At 38.6% G+C, this 18,198-nt stretch overlaps 2 protein-coding genes across 2 annotated transcripts in view; both read left to right on the forward strand.

Moving 5' to 3' along the window:
- Positions 1-16,477, forward strand: part of LOC130911884 (uncharacterized) — a 50,619-nt gene extending 34,142 nt beyond the window's left edge. Inside the window, exon 3 of the mRNA XM_057829520.1 lies at positions 465-16,477. Coding sequence (XP_057685503.1) covers positions 11,611-13,056 — 1,446 coding nt within the window. The 5' untranslated portion in view covers positions 465-11,610 and the 3' untranslated portion in view covers positions 13,057-16,477. The remainder of the gene's footprint in view (positions 1-464) is intronic.
- The window catches only part of rerea (arginine-glutamic acid dipeptide (RE) repeats a), a 403,494-nt gene that overhangs the window by 82,858 nt on the left and 302,438 nt on the right, over positions 1-18,198 (forward strand). The gene's annotated exons all lie outside the window — the stretch shown is intronic.

Raw genomic sequence — 18,198 nt, forward strand, 5'->3', positions numbered from 1 at the left:
AAAAATAACTCCGAGTGTTAGCATAGCATTCACGTTCGGGTTAGCATTAGCATTTAGCAATGTGAGCGTCTTGTCACTGCTGTTGTGTAATTCTGGTTTTGTTGTAGTGTTAGCACAGCGTTCGCGTTAGCTTTAGCATTTAGTGTGGCGAGTGCCGTTTTAAACCCTCCGGCTTTTTTTTTTTTTTTAAATACATACATAAAGTTGGTGGCATTCAGTTGGGTTTAATTAATTGAAACAAATATAGTATAGCATCACCAAACTTGATATCATCAACTAAAACTAGCTGAAGAAGAAACCCATTTTGAAATGACTAAACTATGACAAAGTAAGTGGATGAAAATTAAACAGGATGCTAAAAACAACACGGGAGCCTTGCTATACGTGTTTTGCAATTTGTGCTTGTGCACATGGATTTTAAATTGGAGTTTATCAATGATGTCAGAAAACCTTTGCATTTGCAGCTCTGGATTAAGAAGGGCTAAAGTGAGCATTGATGTTGAGTGCAACCCTGGCAAGACTGAGCATAACAACCTCGCTTCATGTCACTATCCCCTGAGGACTGCTGGGAGTTGAGTGCGATCAGGACAGGTTGGTGACAAGACACTTGCAATGTCAGGTGCGGAGAAAGAGAGACTGGCCGAAGGACGGCAGAGGAAAGAGCTTTTTGTAATTGGACAGCACACAGGAGCCATTGCCCCCGAACCCCCCGCCCGCTTATCCTCCAGCGCAGCTCCACTCACTGATAGTTATTACCCAGCCATTATCAGCTTCTCTCCCAATGCGCAGCGCTGCTTTTTATTCAAAAGGCCTCACTCATCCAAGGCCGGTGGATTTTATTTATTCTGCAGTAGCCGTCTCTTATTCATTCCACCTTGGAGTATTTTGTTTCCCCTTTTAGAGCAGTTAATCATGGCTGAATGCTTCCTTGACAGCAACATAGTCGTGTTTTAAAACACAACTTCAAGGTTCTATCACAGTAGATGCGTACGTATCAAAATCATTCTGATTGAAACAGTTTTTACTAGCTGTGGTACAGAGAAGTTGTTTTGTTTTCAAATTGTTTTGCTCTTAAAACCACCAAAATGTCATTTCTTGGTTGGATTTTAGAGTATCAATGGATGATGAATTTTATTTAAGGTCTTAAAGTGACTGCAGCAAAATCATAGCTATTACAGTATTATCCTGATTTGTTATCCCTCTGCGAGGCAGCCTGTAGTTGCTTCCAGCTGCTTTGCTTTCCTCCGGATTGTTCCGCAGTACCTCAAACTGAGATGGAGTGAGGCCATTATTATCTGGCTCTGCAACGATCCCACAGGCACTCAGCAAAATACATATGCAACTACACAAACACGCATCCACTCATGTCACGCCGCGCATAGTCCAAATGCCAACCACACACAAACGTGCTGTAACGTCAAACCTGATTGTGGTGTCGTCACATAAAAAAAAAAAAAAAAAAAAAAAAGTGGAAAAAGCTAGTCTTATATCGAGGACCAAAGCTGCCAAAATTAAAAATAAAAAATAGAAGTGAAAATGAAAACAACTACAGGTAGTCCCTGGTTTATGAACGACTTCCGTTCCTGTGCTGGCGATTTAACCCATCCGAATTTCCGCGTAAATTGGAATCTACCTTTTAAATACCTCAAAACACCCTCTAAATAAAAAAAAAAAAACTATCCAAAAACATGTATTATACAACATTACTGGACTGTACTCGCCAACATGTTGACGCCAAGTCCTAGCTAGATAGCGAGCTAAGCTCAGAAATGACAATGTCAGACGTCCGTGTGGTTTGCTGGCTTTATTCAGCTGCTCATGACACCAACACTTGCAGAATGAAACTAAAATAAAATAAAATTAAATTCATCTCATCTTCAATAACGTCAATTCAAATTTACATTTATAACTAGCTGCACACAAACGATTTGCATGTATCAGTTGGCGTCCTCACATCATCGAAAACAATCACATCAACTTGCCCCAAGTATTGCCGCACAGTGTTGCCCCACAATTGAAAACGCACAATAAACAGTACAAAAGGAGTTGTATACAGCCGTCTCCTTTGGATGCTTCACAAGCAACAAATGTGCGCGCAGGCTATCACCTCTGTCACTAGGCTGCTCTGTGTGTGGGGTGTGCGCGTCTGTGCATATGCTCGCTTGTGAAAGTACTACCTGCTCTACGCTTTCTGCGCCAAAATAAAAGCATGTATCACACAGGCATGAAAATCTCTCACCTTTCGGCGAAATTCGCCGTTTTGAAGTCAAAAAGGGCGACCTACGTGAATTGCGTAGATCCGAGGAGAAATTCTTTTTGGGAGGGGGGGGGGGTCGGGAGGTTTTATTTAATTATTATTATTATCATCATGTGATTAACTTAGTACGTAAACTGAGCACTTAAGAACACAGTCAGCAAATCCTTCTAGATGCTTCGCTGACGAGAACCAATCATCGGCCCAAGCTGCGTTCCATTATTCCAAACGCGCGCACTCCTTACGCGTGTACATGGAGTGCTCGGAGAGCCTTCGGTTGCATTGCAAAGCTGCGGGGAAAAAAAGCAGGCCTTATCCACATCGGGGCAGACCAGAGCGCAGCATACACACTTGCCTGTATTTGCCAGCAGATTGAATTTGGTGAGTAATGGTTTCAATCGTTTTCACGTTTTGCGATATAAAAAAGTTACTGCCATTCGTTGCAGCTTGCGTTGAACACTGCCAGAGCTAGCCAAATCTCCCATGAAAAAAATAGCTCCCGTTAAATTGGCGTCAAGCCTGTGTATTTAGCGGTAATATAAACGAAGAAACACACTGTTGAGTCAAATTAAGCGGCATTCTCTCGGATGGAGGGGGCGCCTCACATCGCTCCCGTCGTCCGCCGGAGACGCGTTATTTTCGGCTTGGATTTGAGCTGACGGCCGGTGTCGGCACAACAGCGGCCCGACGAGTGGTGGGAATGAGTCCTGCTTCTGAAAGCTTTTCAGAAATACAGGGTTCCCTCGTTTTTCGCGGTTAATGGGGACCAGAACCCGCCGCAATAAGTGAAAACCGCGAAGTAGCCCCCCCCCAACCCCACCCCCCCCCATTTTTTTGTGCGTGTTCAATGCATTTATTCAGATTTTACATTGGAAAAAAGATACATATACATAAGACATGTTTTTTCACTTTTTTCACCAAAGTATCATTTATAAATGGTTTTCAAGCACTTCAAAATGTAAGAATTATGATAAGTTTTAAACATGTTACTGCCCCACCGAATTATTTTTAAACAAGAATAAAGTAGTTAGAAAATGTTTGGCTTTATTAAAAGCTTCATAGTGAGTCTACTCAAACCCTCTCAGGCTTTGGTAAACGGTGATTGGCACATGTGCAAAGTTTTTCTTTTTATATATATATTTTTGTTTGAAGCAACTTATTTGATTGAATAATAAAGACACAAATGTCCTAGCCAAAATGTGGCCCAAACGCAAAACATTACTTAAATGGAAAAATTTGTTTCAATCAAGAAAAATAGTTTTCAAATGCTTTTTTTGTCTCAAATTTATTATTGCAATCAAAAACTTTTTTTTTTTTATTGAAGCTACTTTTTGGGATTAAAAGTATATACTGTATTTTGATTGAAGCAACTTTGTTTTTGATCGAAGTAACTTTGTTTTTTGATTGAATAATAAAAACACAAATCTAACTCCATCGTTATTGAGTGAGAAAGAAATTAAGAAAGCTTTAAAACTAAAAGCCACCGGGGAGTCTGTTTGTTTTTTTAAATATTTATATTTCATTACATAGACATGCGTTGTAGGGAAGGGAGATTGAGGGATAAAAAAAGGAGTTAGATGAGGCTGCTAAAGGCAGTGGATACCTCATCAGCTGGGTGAATAGCAGACCTGGTAAGAACAAGTTTGCAAGGATAGTCGGGTATTAAATCCAATTATAAACACAATTACAATGTTATTTTTCTATAAGATTTTTATGTCATTGCTTTATTAATCATTAGGTGCTAGAGTTGTTAAGTATGGCTAATAATGAAATAATAGTTTTAAGAAAACCGTGCTGTTGGTGGCTCAGTGACCCTCAGATGAACAAGTTGAGGAAGGAAGTTTTGATGCAGAGGTTGAAGGAAGAAAAGAGGCAGACTGACTGAGTCACAGCCAGAAAGTGTTGATGACAGTTTTGATTTCTATTCACTGTTGCCCCCTCCCAATTAAAGTATGTCACAGTCGCAGCCAATTATTATCTAAAGCTGGTTAAAATTTAAGTTATGTTTTAAGGTGTATTAAATACTTGTTCATGTGCCCCTTTTGATCTACGAGCACCCACCCCTCCACCGGTCTCTGCATGGCCCTGCTGAAACACAGTGTGGGTCGACAGAGCTCAATATTTTGTTGGGGTGTACAATACAGTGTACTGGAACATATTTCCTCCACACCCTTCTCACCTTTTTAACCCCTGACCCATTTAAAAAAATGTTGAGACGCCTGCGTTGTAAAGTCGAAACGCGTATGTCGGGTCCTTCATAACCCCGTGGACAACCTGTAATATGGAAGTAAATATAAGTAGTCTCCGGGTAGTCTCATTTTTGATTTATTTCTTTGTGATGCATGCTTTTATTTTGGTGCAGGAAGCGTAGAGCAGGTAGTACTAATGGCACGCGAGTAGTGCGACAAAATATCAAAATGGTGATATATCGTGATAATCTGCATCCCAAAAGGTTATCGATCTGCTCATGCTCAGAATCGAGACATCGTTTTAAAAAGGAGTCAATGTTTAAAAAAAAAAAAAAAAATCCATCATAATAGTGTCTCAGTTAACTCCATGACGGCACTCAACGCCCAATCCATTAAGACTTGGGAAGGCGAATAAGCGTTTGTTCGTTCAAAACCAGAGTATTCAGTCACTATTCACGATTTTCGGGGCATTTACAGATCCCGTCCTGTTGAGTTTGAGTCATTCCCGGGTCACTTCTTGTTTTGTAACCCAAAATCAACCGGAAGTGACTGAAAATCAATAGGTAATGACCTGAAATGGCCCAAAATGACCTCGAGCTAGTCATGACCAAATCCGATGAGTAGCCAATGCCAGCTGTCGCATTAGAAATTAGCGGTTAGTGTTAGCAGTTAGCATTTGCAGTTAATGTTGGCAGTTACCAGAAGCAATAGCGTCTAGGTTAGCAAAGCGATAGTCGTTAGCATCAATGTAGCATTAGCATTTACATAACCAACCACTAGGCGATTTTTAAATCTAATTTCTTATTTTTGTATTCATGGTCGTTTTTATTTCCACATTTATTTATCTATAATTTTGGCAGGTCCTCCTCCATACAAATGCGACCACACACATACGTGCTGTAACGTTTAACTTGATGCTGTCATCACATGAAGAAAAAAAAAAAAAAAAATTAAGCTAGTCATGATGCCAGGGTCAGAGTTGACTTCAAATTACAGCTGGTGCCCCCATCAAAGCCTGTGATGGATCTCTATACACCCCCATTTACAGCACCCTAGCCAGCAAACACAGCTATTTTGTAGCACCTGAAGCACCCCCATCTTCTCCTCTTCTCTGCGTATGAGCAATAGATGAGGTGGCGCCATTAAGTGAATTTGCTGTTATTTCCCCTGGCTCTTAGCTGAAGATGTCAAACCTCCACCAGCGAGGCAGCCAAGGATGACAGGCGGCACACTCTCACGCGATCCGCTTTTATTCTTCTGCGTAATTCATCAATTTGCTTGGGCGAGCGGTAAATGGCCCCTGGTCTCATCAGAGACAAAGAGAAAAATATTAGGTTGCTTCCAATGTAATTACAATGATTTTTAAGCCTTATATTCACATTCTTTCGACCAATTATGTCGGAGGGTTCATGACTTTATATAGTTTAGCTGGCTGCACTTGATCAATGAGGCAACAACAAAGTAAACGCGTGGAATAAGCAAGTTGTCTAAAAACATTTTCCTTCTTAACAGAGCTAAGCTTAGCTTACCCTAAGATGTAAAAAAATGGGGGATCAAATATATACTGTTGTATGTATACATGTGTTTTAAAATACTTAATAGTTTAGTCATATTTTAGTCATTTCGAATTGCATTCATCCTCATTCCTTAAAGATATTGAAGGAAAATCTAGTGTCCAAGCTTGTGCGCTGTGTTCATAGTAAAGATCGACCTATATATCGGCCGGTTGAAAAATGGATTTTTTTGAAGATCGGCCATCGACCAAGATATAGCCGATGTTATAGGATCATTTTAAAGCCAATATATTTGTTGGCTATTAAATCGGGCCGTTTATGGAATTTTCTCCCAAGATCGGCCAATATTTGCCAATACGTAGCCTACAAAATAGGATAACTTTTATGTTCATGATTTGGGTGATCTTTGTTCATTACAAGCATGAAAATCTCTCACCTTCCAGCCAAATTCGCCGTTTTGAAGTCAAAAAGGGTAAATTGTGTAGGATATTTGGGGGGGGGTTCGGGAGATTTTGTAAAATGTTGGACGCTTGGTACGCAAGCGGGGAAAGTGGCACACAGCCAAAAATGCGCACCCGAGTTGTGTCCAGTCTCTTAAATGCCAAGCTTGGCTGCAAGTCGGCCGTGAATGAACACCTAAAGCGCCGTCACCCAGTGGTAATTTTGGAAGACGACAGGAGACTGTTACTAGCTGGCAGATCATAAATCCATCTCACTAACTAACGACATGCTTTATTGAAGTTGCTAAGCCTGTCGCGATATGCAATGAGTCCATTTATCGCACGGTAAATAAAAATGAGGGCGGTAATTTTCACGGATGCGTTTTATTGTCTCGTGCATGCGTATACACGTGCGTGTTGATGGCATATGAGACTCCAGTTCCTTACACAGATGATTATTGGTCATCAGCACACCGTAGAATTAAAGTTCAGACATACAAAATAAGGAAACACATCTATATTGAACACTGTAAACTAGAGCTGTCAAAATTATCGCGTTAACGGGCGGTAATTAATTTTTTAAATTAATCACGTTAAAATATTTGACACAATTAACGCACAGGCCCCCGCTCAAACAGTTAGTCCACTTGTTACTTGTGTTTTTTGGAGTTTTGTCGCCCTCTGCTGGCGCTTGGGTGCGACTGATTTTATGGGCCCAAGCACCCATGAGCATTGTGTAATTATTGACATCAACAATTGCGGGCTACTAGTTTATTTTTTGATTGAAAATTTTACAAATTTTATTAAAACGAAAACATTAAGAGGGGTTTTATTATAAAAATTCTATAACTTGTACTAACATTTATCTTTTAAGAACTACAAGTCTTTCTATCCATGGATCGCTTTAACAGAATGTTAATAATGTTAATGCCATCTTGTTGATTTATTGTTATAATAAACACATACAGTACATATATACCGTATGTTGAATGTATATATCCATCTTGTGTCTTATCTTTCCATTCCAACTATAATTTACAGAAAAATATGGCATATTTTACAGATGGTTTTTGAATTGCGATTAATTACGATTAATTAATTTTCAAGATGTAATTAACAAGATTAAAATCAAACATTAAAAATAGCTGGATAAACTGTTGATGAAAAAAAGACATCATAGCATTCTGCTATTTTAAGCTAGCTTTGTTAAATGTCCCTCATTCCCGTAATGCACAGCTTTCATGAGAATCACTGACGGCTATGGCATTGAATGAACATTCCATTCCACTTCAAACGGCTTAGGCTAGCGATAAAATCACAGCAGAAGGAAGAAAATAACTTGACGTCCAATACGTTTGAAGTGGGAGGGATGGCAGAGAATCAACGAAGTGACGAAGTGAAATAGAATATCCTAGATTTATATCCTGACCCGTGTATCAATAATTGTTGTATCGCCATATTGTGCGATAGTTAATGAAGCATAATTTACGGGCATCTCTGAACTCCAGTTTAGTCCAGTTGAATTTCCCCAATAATTCAATATGCCGTGTAAACATATTGACTGTCTGAGGCTACAATGTGCCAAAATCAATGGTCTGAAAATGTAGGGGTCTATTACTGTATTGAACTATTTTACATAGTCACTGTTTTAAGATAGAGTGCATCACATCTATTCTATATCTCTTGACGGCGCCAGGCTCAGTCAAAATGGATTAGACGCAAGGATGTAGGTTTGCATAGGGACGGTCGGGACATAACACTACCAACTTTTCAGGATGCACAAATTGTCCCCACCAACCTTTAAGCAAATTTATTTGCTTTTATAATGAGTTAAGTTATATAAGTCATTTGGATTGTGTTCCCATATAGACAATAGAATTGACCCTACAATTATTAAGTGAATTATATTCATTATGTTCAGACTTACATTTACCCCTTTTCACTTGCTAAATGTGTTTTTACCTCCTCAAACACACGTTTGATTGGCTGATGACTTACTTCACCCCCCTCCCGCCGCACACATGCACACAGTCCTGACAGAAAAACAAGTCGAAATCATGCTGCCTCCTCCGCCCCCTTCGAGGAGGAGGGATATTAGATTTTTTTTTCTTTTTCTGGCCAGCAGCAGCCACTTTAAGAAATCTAAAAATACATTAATGTTGTGGAGGTGGGAAACACGTCGCTAATTTTGTTCCTGAAAGTCTGACTTACATTAGAGTTAGCGTAACATTAAACTGTGTGAACTTGCTAACCTGCAAAACCCCAGTAGGAAGCTGTTTAGATGATCTAAATCTTAATTGCGTGACATTCTTATTATACGTGTGGTTAGTCAGCCTGCATTGTAGTTGTGTTTGGGTCGTTTCACTATTTGATGTGCTGCACCCTACCCCACATCACTGGTGTTTAGGATGCCCTTCAAGCTAGGTTGCGCTCCAAGCTTGCTTGTTTTGAAACACGTGGTAAGATTTGTTTTCTAATCTTGGCAAAAAAGAATATGCAATTTTGCTTTAGCCCTAAATGGTCTCTGCTGAGTGATCGTCACACACTAAATGTGACTCGTAGCATTAGCATTTAGCGTTCATGTTAGCATATAGCGTGTTGAGCGTCGTCTTTAACTCTGGGACAAGGTTTTTGTTTGTTTGTTTGTTTTTACATTAAGTTCATGGTGTCCAGGTGGGCTTAATTAATTGAAATAAATAATAGTTTTCCTGCGGGGTGTGTATTATCATCACTAATACACACATTTTTAAATGACTAAAATATGACAAAGACTAATGGTAAATGGTAAATGGTGTTATACTTATATAGTATTTTAGTCCAAGAGACTAAGACGGAAATTAAAAGGGCTGCCCAAAACAACACGATATATGGGTGATTATTATTAAAGCTATGCTTTACGGTAATAAAGGACATTTACCAAAGGTATCTTAAAATAGCAGAATGCTCTGATGACTCAGTCATTTTTTTCACCATTAACAGTTTGCGCTTCAGACATACTTAAGACATACTTTAGCTTAGCTTCATGAGAATCACAGAACATACCTCATGTATTCTACAAAAGCACATCTCCTCATAAAAATAAGTGTGAATGTTCCAAACACAATTGTAATAAAAAATTGTACCGAGTTCCAAATTACCGTTACACCTGTTTTAACACTACTGCCAATAACCTCATTGTCTTGGTTTTAAGCGAGACACGCCGCTATAGTGTCATTTTTGTGTTTGTCTAACCATATTAACGTGCAGCGAGGGTTGCCACTCGCACACTGTGCTGCGCCAGTGTGCTTGTGTTAAATATGCATGCTTGAAGAACTGAAGACAAAACATTGCGGCGGAGACGGGCGGAGGGAAGAATATCCATATCGTAATAACATCACAGCACATTAGCTTCAGCCGCATGCGGCGAGATTTGATTTTGAATAATGCACTCTGATTTATGCGATCGGGGAAAATCATGTTTGACATTTTTATGTGTTGGGAGGAATCTGTAAAGAGAGTTTAATGAGGTTATTACAATAAATGAGCATACAAAACCGCGGCCGATGCAACAGTAAGACGTGGAATCAATAAATTCATAATCACTGGTCTATTTTTATAGAAATGTAGCAGTTTCATTTGACTGTTTAACGCAGACGTGTTTACGCTAGGGGTGGGAACCTCTGGTTACCTTACGATACAACAATTATCCCTACATGAGTCAGGAAATCATGTTAGGATATTTAACAACAACAACTAATAGACAGGAAAAACAAAAGCAAAAGCTAAAGTAGGCACAATTCTAATGGAAGATTTTGGTAGTAACCTGTTGGTTCCATTTTTTGTTTTCTAAACAGTGACACATTTTTAAAACAATCTAGTAATTCTTGGTGTGAGCATTTGGGCTGCAGCTATCGATTATTTTCTAGTAATTGGTTAACTAGTTCGCATAATCGAGTAATCGGATTTGGAACATTTGATGCGTTGCGGAATCAATTTTAGGAGATGAAAAACAACGCCTTGCTAAGATTGTACTTTCAAAAGAGCATTAAATACAAATACAAAATAAAATTCCTGATTGTTTCTTCAAACTATGCACGATTGCACGTTCATTTAAAAATAAATTAAAATACCTGAGCTTAGCCTCAAAAGGTATTAAAAATAAATGAGGTTCTAAGTACAACAAAAGAACAATTGGCTAACTTGCAGAGCAAAGGTCCGCTAGCTGAAATGCTAAAAAAAAATGCTTATTTTTACAATGCTCATAACAAACGGTTCAAACACACACACAAAAAAACTGCTAATTATACGTATAAACTAAATGACGAAAATATAAAGCCGTAAACAAATATTATTGGCTCAAAAAAACGTACCTTGTTTGTCTTAACAGAGAACAGCTGGATTCAGCAATGTTAAATGAGTTGTCATGTTCACTGCTGCCACTAGACCGCAGTGTATCCACCCAAATCAATAAAACTAAATACAAATACTTTCAAAAGAAATCATGACAACGCCACTCTAATTAAATGAATCCTCGAAGCTGCAAAATTTGATTCAAAGCTTTTTTCTAACAGAGTTAATTGATTTAGCGTTACAGCACTAGTGAGCATATCGATAAGCTTTTAGGCTACAAAGAATCGCGATAAATCACCTTTTCGATATATTGTCAAACCCCCAATGACTAGTATATTTGTATAGAAAATGACACATTTCATTGAAATGTTTAACGTAGATGCATCAACACACTCAGTAAGTTTTACAAAACATGCCACATACCAAAATCCATTTTGACACATACCCCCCAAAAATGGCACATGCCAAAAACCCATTTTGCCATATACCATAAAAAATCAAACCTGGCAAAAAAAAAAATGCCACATGTCAAAATCCATTTTGCCACATACCCAAAAAAAAATTGCACGTGCCAAAATTCATTTTGCCATATACACAAAAAAAGCCACATGCCACATGCCAAAATCCATTTTGCTACATACCCCCCTCAAAAATGGCACATGCCAAAACCCATGTTGCCATATACCATAAAAAATGCCACATGGCAAAAAAATGCCACGTCAAAATCCATTTTGCCACATACCAAAAAAAAAAAAAGCCACATGCCAAAATACTTTTTGCCACATGTCAAAAAAAGCCACATGTCAAAATCCATTTAGCCACATACAAAAAAAAAATTGCCACATGGCAGAAGAAATGCCACACGCCAAAATCCATTTGGCCACATGGCAAAAAAAAAACACCACATGCCGAAATCCATTTTACCACGTACCAAAAAAAAAGGCCACATACCAAAATCCATTTTGACACATGGCAAAAATAAAGGCCAAATGCCAAAATCCATTTTGCCACATACCAAAAAAAATTGCACATGCCAAAATTCATTTCGCCATATACACAAAAAAAAAAGCCACATGCCATATGCCAAAATCCATTTTGATACATACCCCCCAAAAATGGCACATGCCAAAACCCATTTTGCCATATACCATAAAAAATGCCACATGGCAAAATCCATTTTGCCACATACCAAAAAAATACCACATGGCAAAAAAAATGCCACATGCCAAAATCCATTTTGGCACATACCAAAAAAAAAAAAAAAGCCACATGCCAAAATACTTTTTGCCACATGTCAAAAAAAGCCACATGTCAAAATCCATTTTGCCACATACAAAAAAAAAATTCCACATGGCAAAAGAAATGCCACACGCCAAAATCCATTTTGCCACATGGCAAAAAAAAAAACACCACATGCCGAAATCCATTTTGCCACATACCAAAAAAAAAAAAAATGCCACATGCCAAAATCCATTTTGACACATGGCAAAAATAAATGCCACATGCCAAAATCCATTTTGCCACAAAAACAAAAAAAATTGCACATGCCAAAATTCATTTCGCCATATACACAAAAAAAAGCCACATGCCACATGCCAAAATCCATTTTGCTACATACCCCCCATAAATGGCACATGCCAAAACCCATTTTGCCATATACCATAAAAAATGCCACATGGCAAAAAAATGCCACATGTCAAAATCCATTTTGCCACATACCAAAAAAATACCACATGGCAAAAAAATGCCACATGCCAAAATCCATTTTGGCACATACCAGAAAAAATGCCACATGCCAAAATACTTTTTGCCACATGTCAAAAAAAGCCACATGTCAAAATCCATTTTGCCACATACCAAAAAAAAATTGCACATGCCAAAATTCATTTCGCCATATACACAAAAAAAAAGCCACATGCCACATGCCAAAATCCATTTTGCTACATACCCCCCATAAATGGCACATGCCAAAATCCATTTTGCCATATACCATAAAAAATGCCAAATGGCAAAAAAATGCCACATGTCAAAATCCATTTTGCCACATACCAAAAAAATACCACACGGCAAAAAAATGCCACATGCCAAAATCCATTTTGGCACATACCAAAAAAAATGCCACATGCCAAAATACTTTTTGCCACATGTCAAAAAAAAACACATGTCAAAATCCATTTTGCCACATACAAAAAAAAAAAAAAAAAGCCACATGGCAAAAGAAATGCCAGACGCCAAAATCCATTTTGCCACATGGCAAAAAAACACCACATGCCAAAATCCATTTTGCCACATACCAAAAAAAAAAAGCCACATGCCAAAATCCATTTTGACACATGGCAAAAATAAATCCCACATGCCAAAATCCATTTCGCCACATACCAAAAAATGCCACATGTCAAAATCCATTTTGCCACATGGCAAAAAAAGGCCACATGCCAAAATCCATTTCGCCACATCTCACAAAATATGCCACATGACATAAAAATGCCACTTGCCAAAATCCATTTTGCCACGTACCAAAAAAAAAGATAGCACATGCCGAAATCCATTTCGCCATATACCAAAAAAAAAAAAAAAAAAACACACATGGGAAAAAAATGCCACATGCCAAAATCCATTTTGCCACATGGCAAAAAAATTGCCACATGGCAAAATCCATTTTGCCACATACCAATTACCACTTTTCGTTCTCGCTGTCTCTCATTAATCATGTCCCTACAGAGGACGTTTCAAACTGAAAATTATTTTGCTAGCACGCACATTGGCAACACGGATTTGCAGGTGACTAAGTTATTGTTGTCTGCTATGGATGGTAATTAACCTCTTGTATTTTTTAAACAGAAACCATCGATAAAAATGCAAATCAATAGCGGGACCGGGGGCGAGGGCTCGATAAAGGCTGTCGCAGAGGATTGCATTATATTTAACAGACATTACATTATGTCCACCTCCTCGGGCTGCAATCATTAGCCCCCCATCTATTTCTCAATCGTGACTGTCATTTGAGAGCAGGCTGATTGTGTTAGAAGGTAGCTTTGATTGCGATGATGAGTGCACTGCTGCTGATGAAAAGAAAATGGGCCATCTTAAGAGTGAAGGGGGGTTGGGTAAGGGGGCGGATATGCTGTCAATGACAGCCAATGGTGATGTAAGGCTCAAACACACCGCGTTATTTCCAAATGTACCATCATTGAATTCATCTGTCGTCCAACTGTAGCAATGTCAAATTAGCATGTGAAGCAGGGCTGCAACTATCTATTATTTAAGTAATCGATTGGATAAATTAGTTCGATTAATTGAGTCATCGGATAACAAACATTTAATGCGATGCAGAATGATTTTAGAAGATGTAAAACAGTAACAAGTGTGTACGCTTGCATTAACATCTAAGTTGACTTGATTGCATGTTCAAAAGAGCATTAAATGTGAATACAAAATAAAATAAATATAATAAAAAAGTAAATTAAAATACCTGCGCTTGGCCTAGCAATGGTCTAAAAAATCTAAGTAAAACAAAAGAGCAAAAAAGTTTAAATTTCTAATTAGTTAAATCGATATGTAATTTTAGTCGATTGTAATAAATTTGCATAGCAAAAGTGTGCTAGCTTAAATGCTATAAAATGAAAAACTTACAATTTTTTTTTTTTTTTTTTTACAAATACATATTCCCACAACAAAGTCTAAATATGCTTCTAACCTAAATTACAAATGCATAAGCAATTGTATTGGCTCAAACAAAAACTCAAAGCCTTATGTTGGCATGAACAGGGAGCAGCTGCATTCAGCCTAGACAAGTTCTGTCATATTCACTTTTGCCACCAGAGGGCAGTGTACCCCCCTAAATAAAACTAAATGCAACTCTTTCAAAACAAACCATAACAATGCCCCTCTAATCAAATGAATCATCGAAGCAACAAAATTAATTCGAAGCCTTTGTTCAAATCGAATTAATCGTTTAAGAACTCATATGAAGCAAATATTAATGAGGCTGAGCTAACTAACCACAATCCTTACTTGTGTAGGCAATAAGGGTTTAATGGTTTACCTGAATGGGTTCGGTTTGGTTCACTTGGTTACCGTTTTGATTTTGTTTCAAGCATTTTTATTCCTCATAAATGTATCATTCGCGCGAGCTAAGAAATTCTTGGGAACCGCAATACTTGTATGAAATGTTTGAGCAGTTAATCACTGCATGAAAACAAGACGCTCTAACATTCCAATTGGGAAATGCAGAGAACACAACAGAAAGCGCCGCGAGAGCTTTGATTTCGACGGTCCTCAGCGGCTATTCAAATCCTCCAGGCAACATGATGCCACTTACCTCCGTACACAAAGACACATTTGGCTAAATCGTAACTATTGGCCTGGAATAGCGTGACACGGGAGCCAGCTTGAGTGACTGAGAAATGAACCTTGTTATGCGTCCCGACAACGGGGCAAATAAAAACATGACTCTCACTTACTGGCCGCCTGCGACCACAGGCCTATACATCAGCATTAGAAAAGGGTTTCGGCAGCCTCAAGGTCAGCTCAATTTCCTCCCGCTGTTATGAAGTATCAGAATCGCAGCAAGAGAGGGCAGCCACACACATACGTGTAAGGAAATGATTTAGGAGGAAGCAGAGGGGTGATTTGTACTACTAAAAGAGCTTCTGTGACCAATAGGGGCGGGGACGTCTGAGTAACTCATGATACGATACGATTTGCGATACAAGGCTCACGATAACAATAAGTGTATGGTCAAAAATTACAACCACACGTTTTTCTGCCATTCAAAATGAATGGAAAATTTGGACGTTCCGTCAATGGCATAGCCTGACTCAGGTACCAGTTGAATGTCTATGCGCTGTAATAGTAAGTGTATGCATTCAAAAATCACAGCCACACGTTTTTCTGCCCTTTAAAATGAATGGAAAATTTGGACGTGCATGGCCGTCAATGGCATGGACGTGCATGACCTGCAAAATGCCATATACCAAAAAAAAAAAGGCCACATGCCAAAATACATTTTGCCACAAGGCAAAAAAACGCCACATGCCAAAATACATTTTGCCACATACCCCAAAAAATGCCACATGCAAAAATACATTTTGCCACATACCAAAAAAGCCACATGGCAAAAACATTGCCACATGTCAAAATACATTTTGCCACACACCCAAAAAAAGCCACGTGGCAAAAAAAAAGTCATGTCATGTGCCAAAATACATTTTGCCACATACACCCCCCCCAAAAAAAAAACATGCCAAATGGCAAAATAAAATTTGCCACATACCCCAAAAAAGCGCCACATGCCAAAGTACATTTAGCTACATACCCCAAAAAATGCCACATGGCAAAAAAAAAGTCACATGCCAAAATACATTTTGCAACAAACCCCCCCACCAAAAAAATCCCATATGCCAAAAAAAATGCCACATTCCAAAATACATTCTGCCACATAGCAAAAAAATGCCACATGGCAAAATACATTTTGCCAGATCCCCCCCCCCCTCCCCAAAATGCCATATGGAAAAAAATGCCAGATGGCAAAATACATTTAGCTACATACCCAAAAAAATGGCACTTGGCAAAAAAAAATAAGACGTGCCAAAATATATTTTGACCCCCCCCCAAAATGCCATATGGCAAAAAAATGCCACATGCCAAAATACATTTTGCCACATGGGAAAAAATGCAACATGGCAAAATACATTAAGCTACATACCCAAAAAATGCCACATGACAAAAAATTCACACGCCAAAATACATTTTGCCACATACCCCCCCAAAATGCCATTGGGCAAAAAAATGCCACATGCCAAAATACATTTTGCCACATGGCAAAATACATTTTGCCAAATGGCAAAAAAATGCCACATGGCAAAATACATTTTGCCACCCCCCCCCCCCTCCCCCCCCAAAAAAAGACATATGGCAAAAAAATGCCACTTGCATAAATACATTTTGCCACATACCAAATACCACTTTTCGTTCTCGCTGTCTCTCCAAAATGAATTGAATGTCTAGCGCCGTCAGTGGCAGCCAGTGAGCTGACGTAGACACAAATCTAATGGAGGATTTTGTTAGCAACCTATTGGTTCCTTTTTTTTTCACCCCCAAACAGTGACACCTTTTTAAAACAATATATCGATTCTTGGCGGGAGCGTATCGATAAGCTTTCGGGCTACAAAGTTTCGCGTTACATTGATCCCTCGCTAATTCGCGCTTCTGGAAAGCAGGGAAAATTTCAGCGTGCCTCCTGGTGCCAAGGTTTGATGGTCACCAGGTGCATCCTCACTTGGATGGCTGAGCAGAGACATCTGTTTGATGGCATTAAAAACACCGGAGCCCTGCCATAACTACAGATTAAATGCCAGCAAATCTGAGGATTAGAACCGCGGATGAATAGCTTGCATTGATTTTGCAACCCTTTCAGGCACACTCGGATTTCTGCCATGACAGACATTGTGGCCATTAAACACTACGTGGTAGCAGTGGGAATCTCTGAGTATCATCTCTTGATACAATTTGCGATATCAGGCTGAACGATGATCTCAAGATATGACGATACAACAATTATCGTTACATAGGTCCAGAACGAATTCTAGGATATTCATCTAATAACATAACATCTAATAAATAGAAAAACAAACTTTTTTCATCCTTCTGCTGTAAATAGGAATGAGTTTATCACTGGTAGACGTCCAATCCGTTTGAAGTGGAAGGAATGGCAACAAATTTCGTTTATTCGCTGCCACCCTACCAGTCTATGGCAGTCAATGGCAACCATAATATGTCAGAGTATGTTGTATGTTTTTTTATTTTATTATTATTATTTTTTTTAAATCAAATGATTATTATATCGTGGCATATTGGTATCGTGTCATTTTTCCCATATCGTACACTGGTAATCCACACCATGTTAAGTCCTCCAAAATGGCATTGAAATAGCACTATAGAGAGCGTCAGGCATCTAATGAAAAATATTTCTTCATTCTTTCATCATATGCCAGTCGTTTTTTTCCCCAAATAATCATCAGTAATTCTCAAACTCGGAAATTGCTCGACTTGATTGAGTCCCGTGCCCATCCTAAGTTGGTGTCCATAATTAGCGCAGTGTTTACTTGTAATCTTTGCAGTATAACAGTACAATTTATTCTCTGGGTGTGTGCTGCTAAGAGAAGAATGATCATCTTCATTCTCAGGCATACTTGCTCATTTAAAAGTAAGGACCGTTTCAAGAGACGTTGCATCAGAATTGGAGCATGGAGAATATCAAACAGTAGCGTTTTGCACTTGTAAAAATCGAGGGCTTTCAGCCTTGTTTTCTTCAAGCGTAGCAATCAATAAATAATTGGATAAGATGAGCCCGGCCTCATACCTTCCTTAACACTACGGATAAAAAGTCGGGCTTGAAATTGCTAATACAATGGTACTTCCAGATATAAGAGCTTTGCTACTTGGAAAAATTCATTTTATGAAACGTTTTT

This window comes from Corythoichthys intestinalis, chromosome 2 (assembly GCF_030265065.1).
Source record: "Corythoichthys intestinalis isolate RoL2023-P3 chromosome 2, ASM3026506v1, whole genome shotgun sequence".
Taxonomy (NCBI): Eukaryota; Metazoa; Chordata; class Actinopteri; order Syngnathiformes; family Syngnathidae; genus Corythoichthys; species Corythoichthys intestinalis.